Source organism: Choloepus didactylus, chromosome 8 (genome assembly GCF_015220235.1).
Source record: "Choloepus didactylus isolate mChoDid1 chromosome 8, mChoDid1.pri, whole genome shotgun sequence".
Taxonomy (NCBI): domain Eukaryota; kingdom Metazoa; phylum Chordata; class Mammalia; order Pilosa; family Megalonychidae; genus Choloepus; species Choloepus didactylus.
In genome coordinates, this window is record NC_051314.1 from 96,828,862 (window position 1) to 96,854,692 (window position 25,831).

Consider the following 25,831-nt stretch of genomic DNA (forward strand, 5'->3'; position numbering starts at 1 on the left):
CCACCACCACCATTCCACCATCATGCAATACACAAATAAATAAATAGGCTTCTAAGTGCAAAAAAGCATTCCTTAGAATTCAATACAAAAAACAAGTATGCATATATCTACACACACACACACACACACACATACACAGACATATATATGTATGTGTTTATGTATGTGTGTATGTATGTATATTCATACAACCATACGTGCTTGTGTGTGTGTGTGTAGTCATGTAAATGGAAGGATTTCTGCAAGGGTCAGACCTGGAAGTTATGCTTCCAACCACATCCTACTTACCCTACTGACTGCTGCATGGAGCCCCTTCTGCTACTGTGGCTTGTGGCTGCTGGGCAAAGGTACACAACTCCTGGCTAAGTTTGAACAGGGTGTTTCCACTAGGAGCTGCTGTCCTCTCTTTAGCCTGTACGTCTCTCTGCTTGTCTCTGCCACCCTCAGTAGAATGGACTCCATAGAAAGCCTCTTTATGTTACTCTCTTCCAATCATAGTCTGTGGATTGGCTGAGCCTAGCTCACCTGGCTGCCCCCTCACTTCAGGGCAGGCGGGGACCATGAGTTTCAGACTTCTACCTTGGCAAGGTGAGGTTCATAATGCAGGAAATGACCCAAATATAGGAGTGTCCAAATGTGCTAGGAGTCCACAAAATATGTAAATGTCTACTACAAATTGGGAGATTAAAAGGAAAAAAAAAAAAAAAAAAGCAGTTTGTACTTGAACAAAACTTAAAGAAAAAAATTAAAGAACATAGTGTTTCAAAAATAAAAGACACAAAGCAATTTTGCTACAAACCTAAACTATCATAGAAAAATAAGCATTAATTTTTAAGGTTAGCAAGGGTTTTAAAATTGTGAGTATGTATTAGTTGACGATCCAGCACTCCCCCCCACCCTCCCCATTGTTCACACTGTGACTCTCATCCATTAGGATGATGGTTGAAGCTGACTCCACACTTAGTCTGTAGGTCTATGAGAAATAGCTATGATTATATCAGAGCTCCTGCATGGAAATTTCATGGCAATTTTACAAAACAAAGATCATACAGAAGAAATTGACTTTGCTTTTCTTGTCAGTGCAGCACTATTACATTGTTCTTTTCTTTCCAAATCACTCCCTGATGAATATCTTATGTTAGCCAAGGGCAATAATATATTTACTGAATTTTTGTAAGTTCTTCTAAACAGGTGTTATCAATGATTCAGAGAAAATAATGAAATTATCTTAGCTCTTCAGCTCAGAAACGTTATTTGTTTTTTTGAATTGCATTTTAAGGAATGCTTTTTTTTTTTTTGGCACTTGGAAACTTTTTTTTCTTGGCATTGGAGACAGTTGCTAAAATAATTCATCTCTTTCTTGTTCTCCATGGAGTTTGAAGTGATATTCCAAGATGATTGATAAATATGATCAACTTAGCTTGTAGCTTCAAAATTATCAAGATTTTCTTTCAAAGATTTTCAAATTATTTGCTCCTACTCTGTTTGGGGGTTTATGTAATTTCTCTTTTCTCTGACAGATTTGTTTTAGAATAATGTGCAAAACTACAGAGAAATAAGCAGGGTAATCACATATCTGGTTAATAGCTGGGTAAGATGCCTATTAATTTGGAGGTAACACATACAGAGGTTGTGTTTGCCACTTGTAAACCAAGGTTCCTCAAATCATGAAACAGATGAACATGAATAGGCCAGATAAATGTACAAACTAAGTAGACTGTAAAATCCAACCAAAACAAAATTCTATACTGTTTAATTTGATCAGTTGAGATTTTGTAAACAATTTTGATGCCAATTAGAAATAAGAATGACTCTATTTTTGTAACAGTTTGTTTTTATGCTGTCATCTTGAATCAAAGAACAAAAATACCATTTTATTTAAAAAATAAAATTTCAATCCATTGATCTCTCTTTTTTGCCCTCTGAACACAATCAGAATTTTTGTCTCTATCAATAATTTGGCACATAATGATTTATATTATTATTGATTTTTATACAAGGGCATGTTGTGTTTTCCCATAGGGAATGATAACATTTGAATATAGTGCAAAGTAAAGTGCTTTTCATAGAGTAAATGCTCAAGAAATATACCTGTTCCTGTTAACATCTATAGTTTATACTGTGTATTTGTTTAGAAAAAACCTGCTTTATTTGATCAATTAAGAGCTCACTCACTGTTTGAATATATACGGTTGGGCTCAGATGGCATGTTTTTTAAACTGGTACTTTGTATTACCTCAAATTGTTATCATTTTACCATATTATCAACAGGTGTGAGAAGCGGTACTGTAAATACTCAGTCAAGCAGATTCTATACAGATAATATAATTAATTATTCATATGTTCATTCGTAAACATTTATTGAACCCCTTTTATGTGCCAGCACTCTGCTAGACTCAAGAGGTAGTGGTGAACCAGGAAAACACAAGCCTTACTCTCATTTTACTAAGGATATTCTTTTAATTGTGGGCTGAGTTGCAGGTGAAAACTCTCTAATAATACATTTGAATATTGTTATGTTTTCTAAAAGAGTCCCCAGATCCATAAAATCCCAGGAAGAGAGTAATGAAAGTCCTTACTTCCACCAGAAAGGCTCTCTGCCCCGCACTCATGGACTCCCTTGTGTGAAAATCAGATGTGGAAGCAAGTCTGGCATTACCAAGGGCCCATTAGTATATTCAAAGTATAAAAATGTACCAAGGCATGCATGGTAAATATTGTGAGACAGGGTCTGGAGAGAAATACATATAGCATGCTTATGTAACATTGAGCTTGGCCACTCCTGCTGAAATGTTTTGTGCATACATTAGTTTGAAGGGTCATAGTATATTGCATGTGCAAGTACTACAGGTTGGGAAGACAAATGCATCTTTCAAAATAGTGTTTTTTGATGGCATACAATTCATATGGACAATGAGTTACACAATATTATCAAATGAAAGTTTTTGCTTTTCCTGAGATAAGAGGATAGTATAAACATTTTAAAGGAACAATTATTTACTTATTCATCTGAATAACTCTGTTAAACAACTATAAAATATAAATTGTTTGTTCCAGCTTGTGTATTTTGCTATTAGTTTTAACATGATAAATTAACTCATTTTGCAAATCAGATTCATAATATTTCCATGCTTACCCTACATATAACTTAAGACAGAGTCAGTATTATAATAGAGATTTACAATTTGGATTCAAAATGTGAAAGAAAACATATTGAATAATTTAAAACAGCATGATTAGTTTAGTGCTCATTATGTTATAAGATACATTTGCAAAATGTTTGCCACTATCTAGTCAAAAGATTTAAATTGGCTGAGAAACCACCCTCACACCAAATTAATTACTCCTCAATTAAATATGAGTTTTCAGTTTCATTAGTGATTCTACTTTGAAAAACGTATTTCCCACTGCCCTTATTTCAGGTTACCAAATTCTGTTTAATTAAAGGGTTTTTGAAACTGCAAGCCAAGTTGTTTAAAAAACAACTGTTTTTGTTTGCAACTACTCATCTTGGTTAATAAAAAATATTTTGACACTCTGCAACCAAATTTGAACTCCAATGAATTTTTCATCTCTAGCAACGATTTTGTATAATATATATTTTTAGGTGTTATTGTAGATGGTGTCATGGGTCTTTTTTACCTGGAATACATTATATTTGAGCATAGGGAATGGATACTATACTTTTCTGTATATATTGCAAAATATGACACCTGGAACATATGAAGCCAGGGCAGGGCAAGGCAGCCAGATGGGAAAACCAACCACTAAGTTAAGCAGAGTGGAGAAAAGGACATAAGCTGGGTCCTTGATGCCATCTTTGAAGGAACTTTTCCTGATTCTGCCCAACATCTGAACATCCAGATTTATGCCATAATACATTTCTGTAGTGTTTAAGACAGTTTGAGTACGGGTTTTCTATTACTCAGGATGAAATCATCTAAATTGATACAGTATTATTATATCTTTTACAGAAGAGAAAACGGAAGTTCCGAAAGAATAAGTAAGTTGCTCAAGGTCATGAAGTCAAGTAAGTGGCAGAGTGAAGATGTGAATTTGGGTCATTCTGACAACATCTAGGCTAACCCCCACCCCCCACTATTATCCATTTAACAGAATCCTCTCTCCATTCTTGTTAATATCATCAGCATCTTTCCTGCTATTCATTTCTGCTTGTCTTTTTTTTTTAATTGGAGAAAGACGTGTCCTCCTCCTCCCTGTGGCTAGGATAGCCTCTCATTTTATGATCTTGATCTAATCCTCCTTGCTATTTTGGGACTTTGCTCTGTCAATCAATCAGGCTCTTGAATCATCAGTTTCTTCTTTTCTCTTCAGTGTATGAATAAATTGAAGTTATGCCTAAACCTCCCTTCCCCAAACCACCCTTTCTCTTTAAGCTACTCTTCCCTTTATTTCATTTACCAAGAGAATTCTAGAAAATGCAGACTACATTTGCTCTTTCTACTAATCTCCTTCTTATTTGAAATATATGCCTGAAAAGGACATATGTAGGACATAATTACATGGACCTTTGAATAGGGAGTGAGATCTGATTGGCTTGTACAGGTTAGTGTGAAGCCCTGATACATCCCAGAGTAATTTGGGCAAAGAATAAAAATGTATTTGCAAAGTCCCCTTGATGGACTGGGGAAAAAGGTAGAAATATTAAACTTCCCCACCCGGGGAATTACTGGTATTCTCACGAGCTTTGGGGACTAGCAGTTTAGTAGGCTGAGTCCTTGATCTTGGGCTTGCCCTTATGCAGCTTGTTACTGCAAAGGAGAGGCTAAGTCTAATTATAATTGTGCCTGAGAGTCACCCCTGGAGAACCTCTTCTGTTGCTCAGATGTGGCCTCTCTCTCTAAGTCAACCCTCAGGTAAACTCACTGCCGTCTTCCCTATGTAGGACATGACTCCCAGGGGTGTGAATACTCCTGGCAACATGGGGCATGACTCCAAGGGCAGAGCCTGGACCCGGCATCGTAGGATTGAGAAAGCCTTCTGGACCAAAAGGGGAAAGAGAAATGAAACAAAATAAAGTTTTAGTGGCTGAGAGATCTCAAATAGAGTCGAGAAGTCATTCTGGAGGTTATTCTTATGCATGATATAAACATCCCTTTTGAGTTTTTAGCATATTGGAATAGCTAAAAGGAAATACCTGAAACTATTGAACTGTAACCCAGTAGCCTTGATTCTTGAAGATGATTGTATAACTACATAGCTTACACTGTGTGACCATGTGATTGTGAAAACCTTATGGCTCCCACTCTCTTTATCTAATGTATGAACAGATAAGTAGAAAAATGGAGGCAAAAAGTAAATGAATAATAGGGAAAGATGGTGGGGGATGAGATGTTTTGGGTCTTCTTTTTCACTTTAATTTTTATTCTTATTCTTTTTTTTTTGTGGTAATGAAAATGTTCAAAAATTAATTGTGGTGATGAATGCACAACTATATTATGGTACTGTGAACAACTGATTATATACTGTGGGTGATTGTATGGTTTGTGAATATACCTCAATAAAATTGAATTTAAAAAAAAGTCTTTGTTAGGGAAGAGCATTGTAGCCCTTCCTATCCAAAGGAGGGAAAGATGGTTTTATGATATTTCAGGGGTTCTGTTCCTGGTTGGGTCATGGTTCTTAGTGGCAAGGGTCACCTGTGTTAAAATGTTACCCATGCTTTGTGCTTTTCTTGTACTTTCTGCTCCCTGCTTCCCTGTAGTAGCAGATGTAGTTAAGGCATTGTCTGCTGGGATATGCTGGCCATCCTTTCTTATTCCTTCCTTATACACACACCCTTCTTGCCTCCCTTCTTCCCTTTCTTTCCTCCACCTACTTAGAGCAAGTCAAAGAAAGGCAGGATTTGGGGGAAGTACTAAGCACTTCTTACATCTCATTATTAAGCCATGGAAACCATACTTTACCTTTGTACCTATTAATATAATATTTTTATTCTAATGCTGCTATTGTCTATTATATGTACAGAAAGAAGAAGTGACTAATAGGGCAGGATTCTGGCATTACTGGGTTTCCTGAACATAATGCCATCAAAACAACATTCTCAGCAGTCACCTTTGACTTTCTAATAGTCAAATTCAATGATTTTGTATGCGTTTCATTCTCTTTGATCTCTACACAATATATTAGATTCTCTGAGCCAGTACCTTCCTGAAATGCTTTAATTGGCTTTTATGCCATGTTACTTTATAGTTGCTTGTAATAATTCAGATCTGTTGGTTTTATTGCCCAGCATTTATTTACATGTCTTCTGGCAGAACCGAACCCCAGATTTCCTATGGTAACTATTTCAAATGAGTTAAACTGGATGTTAAATTTGGGTACAGGTGGAGGTCAGGTGGGAGACTGAGGCCAGAATGCATGACAAAAGATAGTTCTTTACCCCCAGGTCTCAGAGAGAGAGTGGTGCCATGAGGAGTGGACGGGAAGTGCCATCATCTCAGGTGGTTCAACCTGCAGGGGGGAGCCCCAAGCAGAGGGAGAGGGATCCATGGGCTTGTGCCTTTACTGTGGTCCAGGGGTGGAGGTCAGTAGATTTCCTGTGGGCCGTCAAGGATTGGTTAGTATAAAAGGAAAGGGACTGAGGGTCTGAAGGCAGTGGGGATGGTGAGCTTTTCATCTGGAATCAGCTGTGGGTATGGGTGTGGCTGGTGGTCACAGATGCAGGTTTGGGCTCTGGGGAGTTTATGCTTCAAGTCTGGAAAGCTGCTTACTAACTAGGCCGAAGGTCAGCGTGGAGGCAAGTGACTTAACCAAAGTAAAATGTGTTCCGAGGCAACACACAAAAAGTTGATAGTTGTCACTGGAACATACCCCACAATCCCAGTCCTTATGATTTGACCCCACTTCAGGCTAATGGTGTGGGTTCTGATTGGCCCTAACCCATTCTCCTGGCTATAGTAATTGGGTCAGGGATAGGCACATAATTGACGGAGCCCATGAGATACAATAAGAAGTTTGCTGAGGCTTCAGGAAAAGAGGTTCTTATTCTTTCCCCTCAGACATGATCTTGGAGCATGCTACAGTTACTCGGCTACCACATGGAATTTGAGAACAGCAGGACGCAGATTGCAGAGATGGAGCAAAGGCTTATCCTGGTGACATCCTGGGGTTTTAGTCCTATATCCAGCTTCGCTTAAAGCCAGTCTATTATAGACTTTTCAGAGATGAGAGCTGATAAATCCTCTCTCTCCCCTATTATTTTGGCTTACACTAGTTTGATCTGGGTTTTCTGTTCCTCATAACCTAAATAATACAAAAAACAAACAACCTACAAAAATACATATATACACTTACAAATGCATAGAAGAAAGTTCTGGAAAAATACATTTCAAAATGGTAACAGAGATTACCTCTGGGGAGAGGAGACTGTTACGGGGGAAAGATAATTGAGAAGGAACTTTGGCTTTACAACAGGGATTGTACATTACTTGTGTAATTAAAAATAAACATCCAACAAACATAAAGAATACTCTCTGCCAACCCCACCACCCTTCCCAACAACAAGCACCACAACAAAGTTCATTGAATTATTACCAATCCCTTGGCTGATATTCAGGATTTGTAGCAATAGAGACAAAATCTCTCTCTCTCTTTTTTATGGTGTTTTCTAATGTTCTTGGTGGTTGTAAACCAAATGTTCTTAAAACTGGTGAAATCTTTAGATTTCACCTTACAAAACAATACTTATGCTTATCATTATAATTACCATGAAATAGCAATTAACTGTTTTTTCAACATACTTTTCACACTTACTTTAGTCAATGAGTAGTTAGTGCATAATTATCTGCCCTGCAAATAAGAAAAACAAGGCACAGACTAGTGATTTGTCTAAAGTTGTACAGCAAATCAATGGTGGAGATGGGACTTGTATTACTTTTCCTGAGCTGCTATGACAAATACCACACAATGGGTTGGCTTAAACAGTGGGGAATTATTGGTTCATGGTTTTGAGGCTGGGAGGAGTTCAAAATCCAGGCATAAGCAAGGCAATGTTTTCTTCCCAAAGTCTATAACATTCTTGTTCTGGCAATCCTAGGTGACTGTTAGCTTACATGTCTGCCTCTTGGCTACATGGCTATACCCTTTCTCTTCTGGATTCTGTTGATTTCAGGCGTCAGGCTCTTCCCTGCGACTTTCCCTCACTAAATCTGAGTATCCTCTGCTTATAAAGGACTCCAGTGATCCAGATTAAGACCCAACTTCATTCAGTCAGGCTGCACCTTAATTTAAAATAACATTTCCGAGAGATCCTATCTACAATGGGTTCACACCCAGAGGAATGTGGATTAAGAAAATCTAAACTAATCTTGTAATTCAATCTATCACATAACTTTTTTTTTTTTTGACTCTCAGCCCATGGATTTTCCATTTCCCCATGATCTGCCATTGGAACAGGCCTCAAGGAACTCCATTGTGTATTCACATTCTGGTGCAGATTGAACTTGGTTGGAGAAGACCACTGTTTAATTTTCTGATGCCTTTTTCTCTTTTTCAGAAGCAATCTCACCTTAGGTATGTAAATGTCCGGAGGACATTTTGAGTAGTTTAGTGTTCTGTGACACAAAGGCTAAATTCCAGAAATGGATGCTCAGGAGCCAAGGTGTTCCCTACAGCAGCTGGGAGGAAAAGCAAACGTTTCATCTCAGCAAGAGGGAACTGTTATGGGCTGGAAGCCCTTCTCGTCCGAAGCCGTGTGAATCATATAACCACCAGAGGGCGCAGTTTTACTATAGCAGACCCAGAAACAAGTGCTCTCTCACCTGAATCTTTTCTGAGGCTTGAATGTTGAAGAGTTCATTGCTCCAGAGCTGAAGGTTCTTTCTGTTTGATCCTTGAGAAAGATGGTAGAACCTTGCTTTAAAGTCCACAATAAATTTAAACATTTAAGCTCTTTGAGCACATTAATTCATTTTTCCTTGTTACTGGAAAGTGCTGTATTATGCAGATAATTGTGACTGATAATCCAAATTAGATTTTGATAAATTCTAATATAACTTTTATTGAAATTGGATGACAAAATTCTGTTCTCTAAAATGAAAAGAAGTGTTAGACTGTGTGGGCCCTGGGTTAAGAATCCTTAGCTTAATGAATGGAAATAACAAGCACTAGAATCCAAATGAATACGGTCATATGATGCTTTACCTCTTGCCCTTAGCCTAGAGAATGAAAGTAAATCAAAGGCACAGAGTCATCTTTCTCTCCTGAAGTGGAACTGTATGAAATCATTTACAAATGATTTTAATCAAAGAGAAAAAACCAACAAAGCAATTAACTCAACAACAATGACAAATGGCCACAAATAATGCCATCTTTGCTTTTTTCAAGCAAACTGCAGGGTAGGGGAAAACCCATATGTAAGAGTGCAGTAATGGCCCCTGCAAAAAAATGCAGCAGTGGAAATTTCTCTGGGGAGAAGTCATCCTTCCTTTTGGTGAGCACGTTGGGGAAGGAAGGTGGAGATTTCTACAGAATCACAAATCAAATTCCTCGGTTTTCTTTCTACCATTGGGAATTGCCTGGTTATACAAGAGTGAAATGCATATACGTGAAATGTATTTTAAGCATCAGTGATTCATGGGAGGAGATCTGGGATTTACCTGGGGAGCTATGTCAGCTCTATCCCCAAAGAATCAAAATGCACCATGACTTTTAAATAAGCATAAATGGAAGAGGGGTTGGCGATGAGAGAGAAAACTGTTTATAGAAATGGGAGAACACTGTCCTGAATTACTCCAGAACAAAATAATTTAATGCCAGGGAAGTAGACCATGCCGGGTAATGTCACAACGCTGTAGAAAGAAGGGTACTTGCTCCAGGATATTTTTTCCCTGGCTTTTTCCAGCCCTGGCCACTGGCCAGGCCCAGGCTGTTAGAAGGTGGATCAGGATGGTTTAAGGGGCTCTCCCCCTACTCTCCCAAACTGTGCAATCATCCGTCCCAGTCCGGAAACCCTTTACTTGGCATTCACAGATTGGTCCGCTCCCCAACGTGTATCCCCGAAGTCAGTTAATTCCATTCAGGGGTTCAGGGCCCTAAATATAGCAACCTAGGTCAGAGGTCCCCCCTGACCCAGAGGGTAGAGGTCCGGGGTGGGGCAAGGCCGGGGACCCACCCAGGGGGCGGAGCGCTCCCGCGGCCCCACCCAGTCGACCCCGCCCCGTCCGGCTGGTCCTCGGCGGCATGTGACCCGCGGCCCCGCCTCCCGCCCGCTCCGCAGCGCCAGCTCGGCAGGCGCGGGGCGTGAGTCCCCGGGGAGACCCGCCAGGCTCCAACTCCGCAGCGCCGGAGCTCGGCGGGCAGCAACTTTCTCCCTGGAGTGGCCGCAGCGGCGGCGGCTGCTGCCGTGGCAGCGGGAGCCGGAGTCGGGAGGGGCAAGGCGGCGGTGGCGGCTGCTCCGCTCCTGCCGGCTCGTGCTGTTCCGCCCGCCGAGGGCGCCGGCCCGCGGAGCCCGTGTCCCCCGGGAAGCCCCGGGCCCCTGCCCTATGTCCCGCAAGGCGAGCGAGAATGTGGAGTACACGCTGCGGAGCCTGAGCAGCCTCATGGGCGAGCGGCGCAGGAAGCAGCAGGAGCCGGACGCGGCGAGCACGGCGGGGGAGCGCAGCCTCTTGGCGGCCGCCGAGTCGAGCGCTAGCCTGCAGGGCGGCGCGGGCGGCGGCGTCGGGGACCTGGAGCGCGCGGCGCGGCGCCAGTTCCAGCAAGACGAGACCCCCGCCTTCGTGTACGTGGTGGCCGTCTTCTCCGCGCTGGGCGGCTTCCTGTTCGGCTATGACACCGGGGTGGTGTCGGGGGCCATGCTGCTGCTCAAGCGGGAGCTCAGTCTGGACGCGCTGTGGCAGGAGCTGCTCGTGTCCAGCACCGTGGGGGCGGCCGCCGTCTCTGCGCTGGCCGGCGGGGCCCTCAACGGAGCCTTCGGCCGCCGCGCCGCCATCCTCCTGGCCAGTACCCTCTTCACCGCCGGTTCGGCGGTGCTAGCCGCTGCGAACAACAAGGAGATGCTGCTGGCCGGCCGCCTGGTTGTGGGGCTCGGCATCGGTGAGTTCGGGGTCCGCGAGGGGCGCCCTGGGGCCCCAGGTGTCACTGCCCTTGACCGTCGTCACTGCAATCCTCCTGACAGCGTTGTCTTTACCCGTCCGTGGGGTCATGCCAGGTCCCGAGTATCCTTGACTTCAGTTGTCCTAAAGCCCATCTCGTGTTTGGTCTCTTGGGCTCCCCAGTATGTGTGTGTGTGGTACGCGGTAGCGTCCCGCAAGTCTGTGCGGGGTCTTCGATCGCCCACGGACAATTTTGTTCGCGCATTTGCTGCCCCTCTGAGCACTTTCAGCAACCTTGCTGGGAATCAGCTTTTTCCTTGAACCAGCTATACCTGATGCTGTTTCTCGAATTTACGAGGATCTCCTTACTTTCCTGCATTGCCTCACCTTGTTTCCCGCTGCTAACTCCTTTCCTTTTCTAGGGCCCCCAACCCGGAACTCAGTTGCAAAGTCACAATAAAATAAGTTTTAGAGTTAATCAATAATTCTGAGTATCTCGGTGGAGGGTCTGGACAGATAACATTTTAAATGCGGGGATTTAGGCACTCTCCCAAGTTATTTTTGCAACAATGTAAAACTGTTCTTTGCTACCGTTCCATTTTTCTCTAGTCATGTAACTTTAGAAGGAATATTATTTTCTCGCCTTTTGTGTTTAGTTTTTGTATCGCTTTTCAACTTTTCATCCTGTTTGTTTTGCCTTCTCCTACTCTACCATTGGGAACCAAATTATCCACTAAAGGTCATGTTCACTTCCTAAATTCGTTTAGGAGCGACTCCCTCTGTGGATAAATGCCCTAAAGAGATGTTTGCAATTTACTTAAAAAAAAAACAAACAAACAAAAAACGAAGGGGTTAAAGTTCTACCCTGCATTGATTTTTCTCCCTGGTGGTTGAGCAGGGGTGGTACAATTGGTAAGTTCTTGGCAGGCTGAAGCTATTTGGAATGTGCTCAGTATTATTAGAAAGCACTTTTGAGGGAAAGTGGGGGGTTGAGACTTAGTCTCACTAGTAATTTTTCCATGACGTGCCATTGATGCTTTTTTAATGTTTTATTTCAGTATTCAGTTTTTTGCTTCCTTTAGGGTGCTGTTGAAGTATTTCTTCCTTGTGGCTGGGGCTTGGTGAAAGCACTTTAAATCTGGGGTTCGTGATGATCTGTTCATTCATCACTTACTTGATGTTTATGCTTTTCACCCCTTCTTTGTGGGCTTTCAAAACAAGCAGGCCTCATTTAAACAACTCCACATGTGGAGATCATGAGCTGAAAACCCAGCTGATGGCACTTTATATCCAAAGTCTGTCATCGCAGAATTGTCCATTATACTATTAATTAGTGAAGCAAGGCAAGGCTTTCAGTAAAATGTTAAATTGCTTCATTAAAGTCCAAATGATCGGAAGTCGAGTCCAGAATGACCAAAAGACCACCTGAAATGAAGCCTCTTTCCGTAGGAACTACTTGTGCCTTTAGGGCTCTTTAATGAATAGCCTGTTACTAAAGTCAAATGGTCAGAATTCTTTTCTCACCATTCTCTGCTTGGGACACCCAGACCATCTTTTTGTTTCTTCTCCTGACATAAGAAATAGCATAATTTTAGGTAGCAAGATTTCTTCAGTTAAGACTGAACTTTAATTTGTGACTTCAAAACATTTTGTAGAGAGCTCTAAATGAAGCTTCCTAGTGTTTAGCTTTGGGAAGTGTTGGATATTTGAGTATTATGTTTACTCTCTCATCTGCCTGGAAAAGTGAGTCCCTTTTGTGTGCAAGGTTCCCTTCCAGAGGTTGTGAGCAGAACCCTGAGGAGTGAGAGCTGATACTTCAGTAGGGTGGTGAGATAGAACTTGCCCAACTCCTAAAGAGAGGCTGAGGGGGCTGATGAATTCTGAGAGGGTGTGGTTATCCCCAACAGAGAGAAGCCAGAAGCTCTTTCTGATGGAAATGGTATGTTGATTCATGAGTAGTATTTTAACAGTAGACATGAGACATTGACCTTTAAGCAAGGGGGTGAATAAAGAAAGAAAAGCATAGGACCTGCTTGTGGAGTAGTGTGAGTGGAACAAAAAACATGAAATGGGAGAGAATATTGGAAAGGCCTATTCTGTGGCTTCTGGGCTGGTTGGCTGAGCAGCTAAGACCCGTTTGGGAGCCGAGATTCAGTCCAGGTGTAGCCTTTCTCGCTTCTGGGAAACACACCCCTCAGAATGGAGACCCTGCTACAAAGTTTCATTAGTGCCCTCTGCATTTATAAAATGAAGACTGTTTTAAGGTCGTCGCAAACAGGCTTTGAAATAGACTACATTAACAAAACCAAACCAAACAAACAAAAAAAGGCAAGCAAAAAACACTTCTTTTGGAAGGCTAAGGAATCCTGGTGAGTTTTACCAGAAGGCTGATGTTAATGCTTCCTGATTTTACTTGTACTAACTGGATGCTTTGCATAGATACTAATTTGAAATCACAAAAATTATTTTTGGCTCCAAGGAAGTAGATCCCTAACATGAACATTTTTTCAGGGATGCTAAATCAGTTTTGCTTGTTTAGTATGTTATATTAAGGTCAGTTTCATGCTACTTTTAAGTAGTTAAATTTTATGTATAGTCATGGCTTTTGTTCTTTTCTGGTCTTATTGATACTTAGTAAATGATTGCTGAATAATGAAAATGTGGCTTCTGATATCTTTTCAGACAGGTTTCCAGTAATAACTTTTTTTTCTCCACACATTTACCTGTGATAAATAAAAGGTTCATGGGATCAGGGATTTTAACTTTGTTTACTAATGTATTTCCAGCACATAGGAGGCACTTGTTAAATAAATGAATGCCTAGTGAGCAGGAATATTTAAATTAAAAAAATTGCATTGTCAGTAGGGTATCACTTTAAGGTAGGATTGTTGTTTAAAAAAATAATGCATTATCAAAATATTTGAAAGGCCATCTAAGGGTGTTCACTGTAATAGTTGAATGAATTTATTATTCGTCTCTTTAACAGATGCTAATTAAGTATCCATTATTGATTCTGTTAGATTTGGGGAGGCAGTATTTAGATAAAAATTTATCCTGGAGTTGTGCATTCTTTAACGAAGCGGAAAGACCGGGCAACAAGCAATTAAAATGCCATAGAGGTTTCTCTGAATTGCCACGGGAAACACAGAAGAGGGGGCAGTTAATTCTTTTGTGGGGAACACAGGATATAGAAAGGTTTTACAGACAGATTTAAACTGGGATTTGAAGGATGACTAGGAGTTCAGTGGATGATGTAGCAGGAGTTGGGAAGGGAACTCATTTTTAGTGCTTTTGTATGTACTAGATGCTGTGCTCGTACTTAGTACTTATGTTATCTCATTTGAACTGCTGAAAACAGGTATCATTGTGTGAAAACTGAATTTACAGTGGTTAAATGACGAGATCACTAGTACAAAGTCAGGGTTTGAAAGCAAAGGAAACCACAGAATTCTTTTGCTCTGTTACCATATGGGGCATTTTAGGTAGAATGTTAACAGCAGATGTGAAGGCACCGAAAAATTAAAGCAGGATTTGAAGCAGAAGGTGAGTGAAAAGTGGCGATGGAGTGGTCATAACATTGGAATGTTTTTTTGGGGGGCGAGGTTTGATATTTTTAGATGGGTGAAGAGGGTTTATTTGGTCATGTCTGTGCAGGGACAGCCATCTGAAGTTTTTAACTGAAAATGATGTGATCAGATTAAACATCTCTTGAATCTGGTTCTTTTACTTACTTACTTACTGTTTTGGTTTGCTAAAGCTGCCAGAATGCAGAATACCAGAAATGGATTGGCTTTTACAATGGGGGTTTATTAGTTCACAAATTTACAGTTCTAAGGCCATGAAAATATCCAAATTAAGGCATCAAGGCTTTGTCTGAGGAAAGTCTGATGGCATCTGGGGTTCCTTGATCACATGGGAAGGCATGTGACATGGGGACAGCTGCTGGCCCTTCTTTCCTGGCTTCTAGTTTCAAAATGGCTCTCTCCAAAATGTCTCTTAGCTGCTGTTTTAGCATCCCCCAGGGGCCAACCCAGGATTACATATTTTACCTTCTCTCCTGGCTCTTGTTTCAATGGCTGTCTCCAAAATATCTCTGGGCTTTTTAAAGAAATCTAGCCTCTCTCTCATAAGAGGCTCCAGGAAAGGGTTAAGACCCACCTTGAATTGGGTGGGTCACATCTCCATGGAAGCAACCTAATCAGGTCCCACCCATAATAGCTCTGAACTCTCAAGATTGGATTGAAAGAGCATAGTTTTTCTCGGATATGTAACAGTTTCAAACCAGCATCCTTACTCACTTATGTATTTGCTTTCCTTATTCTTCTTTTAAACTCTTGTTACCTTTTTCCTCAGACTTGGCCTCCATCAGTTTTTCAATGTCAGGGATCCTTATAGTGGAGATGGTTACCAGGATGGGTAAAGCGTGGCATGTGACCATAAATCACTGCAAATGGGAGAACAGGAAACCTTTGCAGAATATGAAGGCATCAAGAAGTAGAATGTAACTGTTAATCTGTACTAAATGAATCATAAAGTAAAAGAAGCATCAGAAATCAGGGGCTATTTGTAATTGTTTGGTTTAGGGTTCAATTGCAAAATCAGGAGCATTTATTGAGTACCTGGTGTAAATAGGGCATTATTTTAGGTTTGATGTTCCACCAGAGGTTCCTTTGGTTCCTTTTGTTTTTTTGTTTATTTTCTCTTCTACTAGACTTGAATCCTGGGATGAGACTTTCTCCATTGTCTCTGCCCCAATATCACCGCCACTCAAACTTTTTAACCAGGAAAACTCAGATTTCAAATAGGGAGACACAAATTTGGAATCCCAGAAATTCTTAAGTTCTGCAGGGTGATGTTATTTTGTATGTCCTGTATATATGATCACGTTTCTAAGTCTTTGCTTACTGATATTGTGCTTGTAATCAAAGTTTTAAATTATGTTCAGGTATAACAGAGGATTGAAAGAGCATGGATGTGCTTAGGTTTGCTTTACTTGATTATTTTCTGTGAACTTGTATCTCTTATGCATAGCACACAAAATTTGTCTAGAAAGGGCAAATTATAAGAACGTAGTATATTATCATGGTATATTAGTACATTTACAATCAGCAAAAAACATACAGTTTAGCCTTTTCTCCCTGGTGTTGGCATTTATTTTACTGCTCCTTGTAAGCAGTCATTTAGAAGTAATGCTAGTGTAGGGAATATCAAGAAGTTTGTAAATTCTGATATTCACCAATATTCATAACCTTTGCTGAGAATTGACATTAACTTATATGGGACTGGATTTGTTAAATTAGTCTTAACATTTATATCAGCTTCTCTTTGTTGGCCTCTGCCCCAGTACCCCTTCTACTAGAACATAATTTGTAACTGCCTATTGCAGCATGTGATTGGTATAGTATGGCCTGTTAGAATAATACCTTTTAAAAATATCACTTTTTTTTCCAAATAAAAAATTCTTACTCCTTAATGCAAAGCAAAAGTAAAATTTTCTCAAAAACTCATGATATTAATGTCAACAAAGAATTTCACTTAAGGTAAGCATAGTTGAGATTTTCAAATAATTGATCATCTACAGAAAAAAAAAGGCCATCAAACTGTTCTTCCTACTCCCCCCCTCCCCGATTTTTTTTCAGTTTTGACTTCTTTTAAAGCAGGATTTCTGTATAGGGTTTATGCTCTCTACCAGAATGAAACTGAAGTCCAAAGTAAAGCTTTGTTTGACTTCCTGTTTCCTACACATTAGCAGTTTGCGTTCTCTCTTGCCTTTTCCATCTGGTGGCATAAGGCTATGACATTTCAGAGTTATAGTGAGGTTTATGACCTAAATATGTTTACCTAGTATTGCAACACCCTCTTTGAGGTGGTAAAAGTTGGTTAACATGACTTATTTGAAATTGTTGATGTGACTTCAAGGTAAAACATTCTTCTTTGTCATCCATTCATATTTTCCTCTTCTGCATTCTAAGCTCAAAGAAAGAACACAAAGTACAAACACAGTCAAAGTTGACTGACTTCACACTAATGTCTTTGGCTTTGACACCCCTGATAATGTAGAACATGCTAGTAGAGAACAGCAAGCAGTCTGTGATCTTTACTCAAAAGCAAATGAGTCTATTTTTCTTTCTCTGATTGAACTTGGTTCCTTTATTTAATCCTCCTATCTTTAACTTTTTTCATTTCTTTACTTTTCTTTTTCCTTTGACCTTCAGAGTAAGTAGCAACAACCCTTTTATGTAGAATACTTCCACTATCAGGAGGAAAATCTGTACTCAACAGAAAACTCCTCAACTTTTTCTACATTTAAAATTGCATATCCTTGGATGGGAGGAGAAAAAATAACCAAGTTTTACAGGTACTCCTTAGTACTCAAGTTGGGAGTACTGCATGCTTTCTATTTCTGGCTTTTATTAAGCAGTGTCACCACTGTTGGGGATGGTGTGGTGTGCAGTGTGTCAGGAGCCACTTACCAGCATCTCCATTTGGTTCACACTAAGGCTGAGCAGTATCACAGAGGGTTAGCATTGAGTGGCACCAGCATCCTTCAGCTGATTTTAGCATCTCCCTGTGCTGCACTGGGAGAAACGTAGGCAGTCACTATTCATGGCACAATGCGGATTGGCAATATATTTAGCTGCCAACACCCTAGAAATGATAATACTTAACATCTGTTGAACTATTATTCTGTGCCAGTCATTCTTCTAAACATTTTCCATATGTTAATTCACATAATCTTCGTAGTAACTCAGTGGGATAATGCTATTGCTATTTTCATTTTAAGATGGGGACATTTCAGCACAGAGAGCCTAAGTAACTTTGGCATGATCACAGAGCTAGTGTGTGGTGTAGCTAGACATTGTACCCAGGACGTTTGACTTCACAGTCTGTCCATGTTTGACTGCTGTGTGACACTGCCTCTCCTTCCCGACACTAGCAAATTGTTCTTTACCATGATATTTTTAAGTGAATGCTACTTTTAAAGTACAGATTTTTAAGTGGTATGAGGTTTTCAAGGACTCAGCCATGGCATATATCAAGGACTGACAACTAGAAAGCAAAACTGCTTAGAAAATGTCTTTCCCTTGCTAAGGGCTTGTGGACTGGGATGCCTGAAATCAGGGCAGCTGTGTTGCACAACTCCTGGGGGCTCCTATCACACTATATTCACCCTAGAGGGGGTACGTTCCCATGAGTAGTGAAAACGGTGTGCCCTGGAGCTAGGCAGCACCTGCCGACTATGATACTGCAACTAAAAAAAAAAAAGTCCAACATGTTTTCTCTGCTTAGAATGTACTTTCCATAGTATTCTCTCTACCCCTTGTCTCACAGCAGTTTACTGAATGATGACTTTGTTGGCGCTAGAGATGCAAAGGTAAAAAATAGTCCTTTTTCTTAAAAGACCTGTCTTGTCAGGGAGAAACCTAGTACCCAGTAACATGTTAATCCTATGGGAGAAGTGTTTCTAGGATGTTTACTTATCCTTTCAGGTCCAACCTGTTATCTTTGTCACAAAAGCTTTCTCTGTGGCCTCTTCTAAACTTTAACACTTTCTCCGAATCTCACTCATGGCATTTAACTACTTTCTTTGTTAGGTTATATCTTTTTTGGGGGCCCATGACTAATCTCCCCTCATAGACCAGAAATTTAGGGGGATTAGGGAATTCGATATTAATAGTATTTATATCCTCCCACTGCAGTTAGTACCAAACTTTTGCATATTTCACTGTTTAATATGAAGAAAACTAAAGAAATATATAAAAGTGATAGCCATTGGAACACCACTACAGTTGAATACTAGCAACTCAGATATTTATTTAATCATTGCATTATTAATCCAGATAGTGGAGTAACATACTGGTTAAGCTTGAGGTTTCTGGACCCAAACTGCCTGGGCTCAGACTCAAACCTAATCCATTGTGCTTCAGTTTCCTCATCTGTGGAATGGGGGTAATACCTGCTTCATAGGGTAGTTATAAGGACTAAGTGAGTTAATATTTGTAAAGTGCTTCACAGTGCTTGGTAGAGTAAACACCAGTGTTTGTTTACACACACTTCATAACCCTGGTAGATTACCATTATATCCCTCAATTTCCGTATCTCTAACGTTAAGTGTTAAAATGATACCTGGAAAATAGGGTTGTTGTGGAAATTGAATGAGTTAATGCATATAAAATTGCCTGGCTGCCGATAAAGGTTAGCTGTTATTATTAGGTGTAGGCATCTCCGTCATCAGGCAAACACCTTTCTGCAATGAAAGGAAATAAAATTATGGTTAGATTTTTAATATTTATTATCACTAGTAACAGATGAGCAAAAGTTCCCTCATAAATAGAGCAGTAAAACCTGAAAAACAGAATGAGTAAATTAAAAGTGGGGTGGTACTCTGTTTTTCAAGTGTTTAGTTTATAGTATGTAAGAGTTTCTTTCAGCAAGACCGATGAAATTTTGAATTGGGTCTTGAAGAAGGTTATTAACAGGTTATCTGAGAGAAGGATACTTTTCCTGTGTGGGACAGGGAAGTGATACATGTAAAACATGGAGGCATGCAAGCAATTGTTCTTAGCAGATGTGAAGCGGTTGAATAAGAAAGTAGTGAAAATGTGAACCTATCTGTTAGCGTAAGGGACCAGTTGGGGCTGTGACGTTAGATCTGTCTTGTATTGTTGTACTTTATATGCCTTTTTATAGAGAAAATATTTAAATTCCTAGTGGAAAAGATATATCTGCTTTTTAAGAGGCTGTGCTGGTTTAAAGGTATGTCTCCCCAAACGCCATGTTCTTTGATGCAGTCTTGTGGGGGTAGACATATTAGTGTTGATTAGATTGTAATCCTTTGACTGAGTGTTTCCATGGAGATGTGACTCAATCAACTGTGAGTGAAACGCTTGATTGGATAATTTCCATGGAGGTGTTACCCTGCCCGTTCAGGGTGGGTGTTAATTGGATCACTGGAGTCTTATAAAGGAGTTCACAGACAGAAGGACCTCAGAGCAGCTAAGAGTGACATTTTGGAGAGCAACTGAGAGTGACATTTTGGAGCTGCTGCCAAGAGACATTTTGAAGACCATTGAAAGTAGACCTGTGCTAGTCTAGAGTTTGCTTGTGAGAAACTAAGAGAACACCCCCAGAAGCCTGGAATGCATCATCCTAGGAGAAAACCATTTTTAAACGTAACCTAGGAGCAAGCAGAGGCAAGCCACATGCCTTCCACCTAACAGAGGTTTTCCAGATGATGTTGGCCATTCTTCCGTGAAGGTACCCTGTTGTTGACACCTTGGCTTGGACACTTTTATGGCCGTAAGACTGTAACTGTGTAACCAAATAACCCCCTGTTCTAGTTTGCTAATGCTGCTGGAACTCAAAACACCAGGAATGGACTGGCTTTTATAAAAGGGAGTTTATTTGGTTACACAGTTACGGTCTCAAGGCCATAAAGTATCCAAATCGGGTACCTTCACTGAAGGATGGCCAATGGTGTCTGGAAAACCTCCGTTAGCTGGGAAGGCACGTGGCTGGCATCTGCTCCAAGTTCTGGTTTCAAAATGGCTTTCTCCCAGGACATTCCTCTCTAGGCTGCAGTTCCTCAAAAATGTCACTCTTAATTGCACTTGGGGTATTTGTCCTCTCTGAGCTTCTCCGGAGCAAGAGTCTGCTTTCAATGGCCGTCTTCAAACTGTCTCTCATCTGCAGCTCCTGTGCTTTCTTCAAAGTGTCCCTCTTGGCTGTGCTCCTCTTCAAAATGTCACTCTCAGCTGCACTGAGTTCTTCTGTTTGTCAGCTCATTTATATGGCTGCACTGAACAAGGCCCACCCTAAATGGGTGGGGCCACACCTCCATGGAAATATCTCATTGGAGTTATCACTTACAGTTGGGTGGGTTGCATTTTCATGCAAACAACCTAATCCAAACGTTCCAACTTAATCCCCACTAATATGTCTGCCCCACAATATTGCATTGAAGAATATGGCTTTTTCTGGGGGGACATAATACATTCAAACCAGCACACCCCCCTTTATAAAAGCCAATCTGTTTGTGGTATTTTGCATTCTGGCAGCAATAGCCTCAAAGAATGGATAGTTTCAATAAAAAACATGGAAATAATAGCTTTGGAATAAAAATAATTTTATTAATGGAGGCTTTCATATGAAACTCCATTATCATATTTTTGGACTTAGTTTATGACTTCATATCAGAAATTCATTCCATACAATAGAGAAAATTGGAAACTAAATGGTGTGTATAGTATTCAAGGGCTAAACATTAACCATTTAATATTTGGGTAGCAATTGTTTGCATTTGTGAATGAAAATTGTATAGTGGCTGAAAATGAGTTGCAAAAGCATCTAACTGTGGGTTTATAAGATTCTTGAAATGAAAGCATTATTATTAATTCATACTAGGGTAAAATCTGAAGCAGTTACTGCTATGTCTACCTAATTTTAATATTTACAATAAAGTTTAAAAAAATCCTACCCTTTTGGTTGGATGAGTATATTTTTGTCTGTAAAAAAGCATATAAAGTCTGTCTGTGCTTTTGTACGTGAGCTGTCATGGGTGTCTTGTAGTCTGTCGTAGAGACTGTGGCTGGCCCCAAAGGCCACCAGCTAGCCCAGCAGTGAAGTTGGTGGGTTGCAAAACAAAAAACAGGTCAAGTTCTTTGCCATACCTTTTTGAGGGCAAGCCTGTTGGGAATTCTTATAAAATCTTGTATTATATTCACTCCTACCCTATGCTTGAGAAATGCTTAGGGTTTTAGGAGTTAACTATTCCTTCTTTCACTTGTTCATTTAAAAAAAAAAAGGGAGAGGTTTCTAATGTTAAAATTCATCTAGTCCATTTTAATCAAAGATTGCGAAGAACATAGTTTTTAAAGTGTCTATTTTTTTGGGAGGGGACTATTTTCTTTATCTGTGAAAATCTCTAATCTTCACTTTCTGGGATCTAATGCTTACTTAAAAATAACTTATTAGAGGTATTATAAAAAGTCAACTATGGTAAACTGTGAAACAAATTAGGCCATTCTTTATGCCTAATTGTGCGTGTATGTGTTTTACAAGCATTCATTCATTAACCAGGAAGGTTAGCATTTTCCTTAGTTTATGAATGAATTAAAGGCAGTGCAGAGACGTTAGGTAAATTATACTTTTAGTGCAGTGCTGGTTAGGTAAATTATACTTTTAGTGCAGTGCTGAGATTTAAACCCAATTTCTGATCAAGGACCAGTGTGTACCCCTCCCCCCTTTCCACCTTATGGTAAAACTGGTTCTTGATTGTAAAAGCTAAATATAGTCACAATGATAATATTTTCTAGGTTAGTATATATATTTAATACAGTAGGATTAAAATCTCAATAAGATACTTCCAAGAATTTTAACAAAATGATTAACATTAATAAGAGTAAGAACATTGACGTATTGAGGGAACAGTAATGAGAGACAGGATCTACTTAGGTAGGAAGTAAGCATTCCAAGTAAATAATATATTTGTGATACATATAATACATTATAATTTATGGTATAATAATATAAAATCTAATATATATTATCTAATACATGTGATACATAATATATGTGGTATGATGTGTTCTTTTTTGCATTTTTTTGTGGAATACAGCATATATACATAAAAGTGATAACTTTCAAAATGCAATTTAACAAGTACTTAGAGAGCAAATTTCAAAGAATGTTATGGGTTACATCCCACAGTTTCAGTTATAGCCTTATTGTGAAATATAACATATATATACAGAAAGGTAATAACTTATTGTGAAATATAACATACATACAGAAAGGTAATAACTTATTGTGAAATATAACATATATACAGAAAGATAATAACTTTCCACATACAATTTAATGAGTAGCTATAGAGCAAATTTCAAAGAATGTTATGGGTTACAGTCCTACAGTTTCAGTTATTTCCTTGTTGTGAAATATAATATATGCAGAAAAGTGGTAACTTTCAAAGTATGATTTAACAAGTAGTTATATAGGAAATTTCAAAGAATGTTACGGGTTTTAGTACCATAGTTTCAGTTATTTTCTTATTGTGAAATATAACATGTATACCGACAGTTGATAACTTCCAAGTATAATTAACAAGTAGCCATAAAGTAAATTTCAAAGAATGTCATGGGTTACAGTTCCACCATTTCAGTTCTTTCCTGCTAGCTATTTTAATAACCCAGCTACTAAGAAAATAAATTCTATAGAGATTGAGTATTTGTAATCCTTTGTTAAATTCAGTCTTGTCTGTTGCTACCCATTCCTCCAGTTCCTAAGATTACCCATTCCTAATCTTCAGTGATGTCTAGGCAGTTAACCACCCTAACTTGTTCATATTGAAAAGGGGTGTTGACATTATGGGGAAGGGGGATACATCTGGTTGATATTCTTGAAGAGGCTGTTGTCTCTGGGTTTTGGGACTTATCTGGCATAGGAATATACTCTGGAGGATTTAAGTTTCTGAAAAATAAACTTGGTGAGTGAAACTTTTATAGAGTCTCAGATAGGGACCAGCATATTTTTTAGGTCTTCAGAACTACTGTTGATTAGGGCTTCTCATCCTGTGGCCATTTAGGATATCTAGCTGAAGCTTGCAGAGGAGTAAACTCCAGGATAGCCTGTTGACTCTATTTGAAATCTCTTAGCCACTGAAACCTTATTTTGTTGCCTTTCTTTTCCCCCTTTTGGTCAGAAAGGCACTCTCATTCTTCATTGCCAGGGTTAGGCTTATTCCTGGGAGTCATGTCCCATTTGCCAGGGAGAGTCACTCCCCTGGGAGGCATATCCTATGTAGGGGGGAGGTTAATGAATTTATTTGTCAAGTTGGGCTTAGAGAGAGAAAGGCCACATCTGAGCAACAAAAGAGGGTCTCTGGAGGTGACTCCTAGGCATAATTATAGGTGGGCTTAGCCTCCTATAAGTTTGCAGCCATAAGTTTCACAAGAGCAAGCTGCAAAATCAAGGGCTTGATTTATTAAGTAGGGGGTTTCTAATTTCATATAGGATATATTCTGTCCAACATAAACAATCAGTGTCTCACATTATCGTCACTTAGTTGTATAATCCTCATCACTCTCCATTTTAAACAATTCTCATGATGCAAAATACCCTAAGGCTCTTATCCCTTAATTATTTATCCCTAGTATTTTTGTGGTACTAGAAAGGTATTCCTATTAATTGTAGTTCCTAGCATGCAATAATTTTTCCCATATACCACTCTGTTGTTAAGTCTTTGTACCAGTGTCATACCTTAGAAGTAGATCTTACAAGCACTTATTTATATTTGTAGTGCTAACTGGGATACATACCTTTAAACAACCCCTTTCAATCCTGTTCACCTTCAGTGCAGCTCTGATGCTTATAATTCCATTAATGAACAGTCATCACCCCTATCCATCCCTATACCTTTAAATTCACCTTCATTAACATATCTGAACATATTAGGTTATCATTCCCCCTTCACTAGCCTTTGTCTATCTCTAGGTCCTCTATATTCTACATTATAAGACATTGATTTTACATTGTTCATGGAGTTCACATTAGTGGTAACATACAATATCTCTCCTTTTGTGTCTGACTTACTTCACTCAGCATTATGTCTTCAAAGTTTATCCATGTTGTCATGTTTCAGGACTTGTTCCTTCTTACTGCTGCATAAAATTCCATTGTATGTATATACCACATTTGTTTATCCACTTGTCTGTTGAAGAACACTGGATTGTTTCCATCTCTTGGCAGTTGTGGACACTCTATGAACATCGGCGTGCACGTGTGTGTGTCACTGCTTTGAGATGTTTTGGGTATAAACCATGAAGTTGAATTGCTAGATCGTAGGGTAACTCGATATCTCGTTTTCTGAGGAACTGCCAAACTGTCTTCCACAGCAGCTGCTGTTATACAGTCCCACCAGCAATGAATAAGAGTTCCAATTTCTCCACATCCTCTCCAGCATTTGTTATTTCCTGTTTGTTTAATGGCAGCCATTCTTATTGGCATGAGATAAGTCGTGGTTTTGATTTGCATTTCCCTCATAGCTAGTGAAGATGAACATTTTTTCATGTATTTTGTAGACATTTGTATTTCCTCTTCAGAAAAATGTCTTTTTATATCTTTTGCCCATTTTATAATTGGGCTGTTTGTACTATTGTCATTGAGTTGTAGGATTTCTTTATATATGCTGGATATCAGTCTCTTATCAGATATATGGTTTCCAGATAGTTTCTCCCATTGAGTTTGCTGCCTGTTCATCTTTATGTCATCTCTTTTGAGGCACAGAGGCTTTTGATTTTGAGGAGTTCCCATTTATCTGTTTTTTCTTTTGTTGCTTGTGCTTTGGGTGTAAGGTCTAAGAAGCTGCCTTCTATTACTATGTCTTGAAGATGTTTCCTTATATTATCTTCTAAGAGTTTTATGGTGCTGTCTCTTATATTAAGGTCTTTGTTCCACTTTGAGTTAATTTTTTTATAGGGTTCTTCTTTCATTCTTTTGGATATGGATATCCAGTTCTCCCAGCCCTATTTGTTGAGGAGATGTTCAGTCCCAGTTCATTTGATTTGGGGGCCTTATCAAAAATCAAATAACCATAGATGTGGGGGTCTATTTCCAAACTTTCAGTTCGATTCCACTGATTAATATGTTTATCTGTGTGCCAGTACCATGCTGTTTTGACCACTGTGGCTTTATAGTAGGCTTTGAAGTCAGGAAATGTAAGTCCTCCCACTTCATTTCTTTTTTAGAACGTTTTTTGGCAATTTGAGGTCCCTTTCCCT

General features: G+C 39.5%; 1 protein-coding gene across 1 annotated transcript in view; it reads left to right on the forward strand.

The window, feature by feature from the left end:
* Nucleotides 1–10,248: 10,248 nt before the first annotated feature.
* The window catches only part of SLC2A13 (solute carrier family 2 member 13), a 388,263-nt gene continuing 372,680 nt past the window's right edge, over nt 10,249–25,831 (forward strand). Inside the window, exon 1 of the mRNA XM_037846603.1 lies at nt 10,249–11,055. Coding sequence (XP_037702531.1) covers nt 10,506–11,055 — 550 coding nt within the window. The 5' untranslated portion in view covers nt 10,249–10,505. The remainder of the gene's footprint in view (nt 11,056–25,831) is intronic.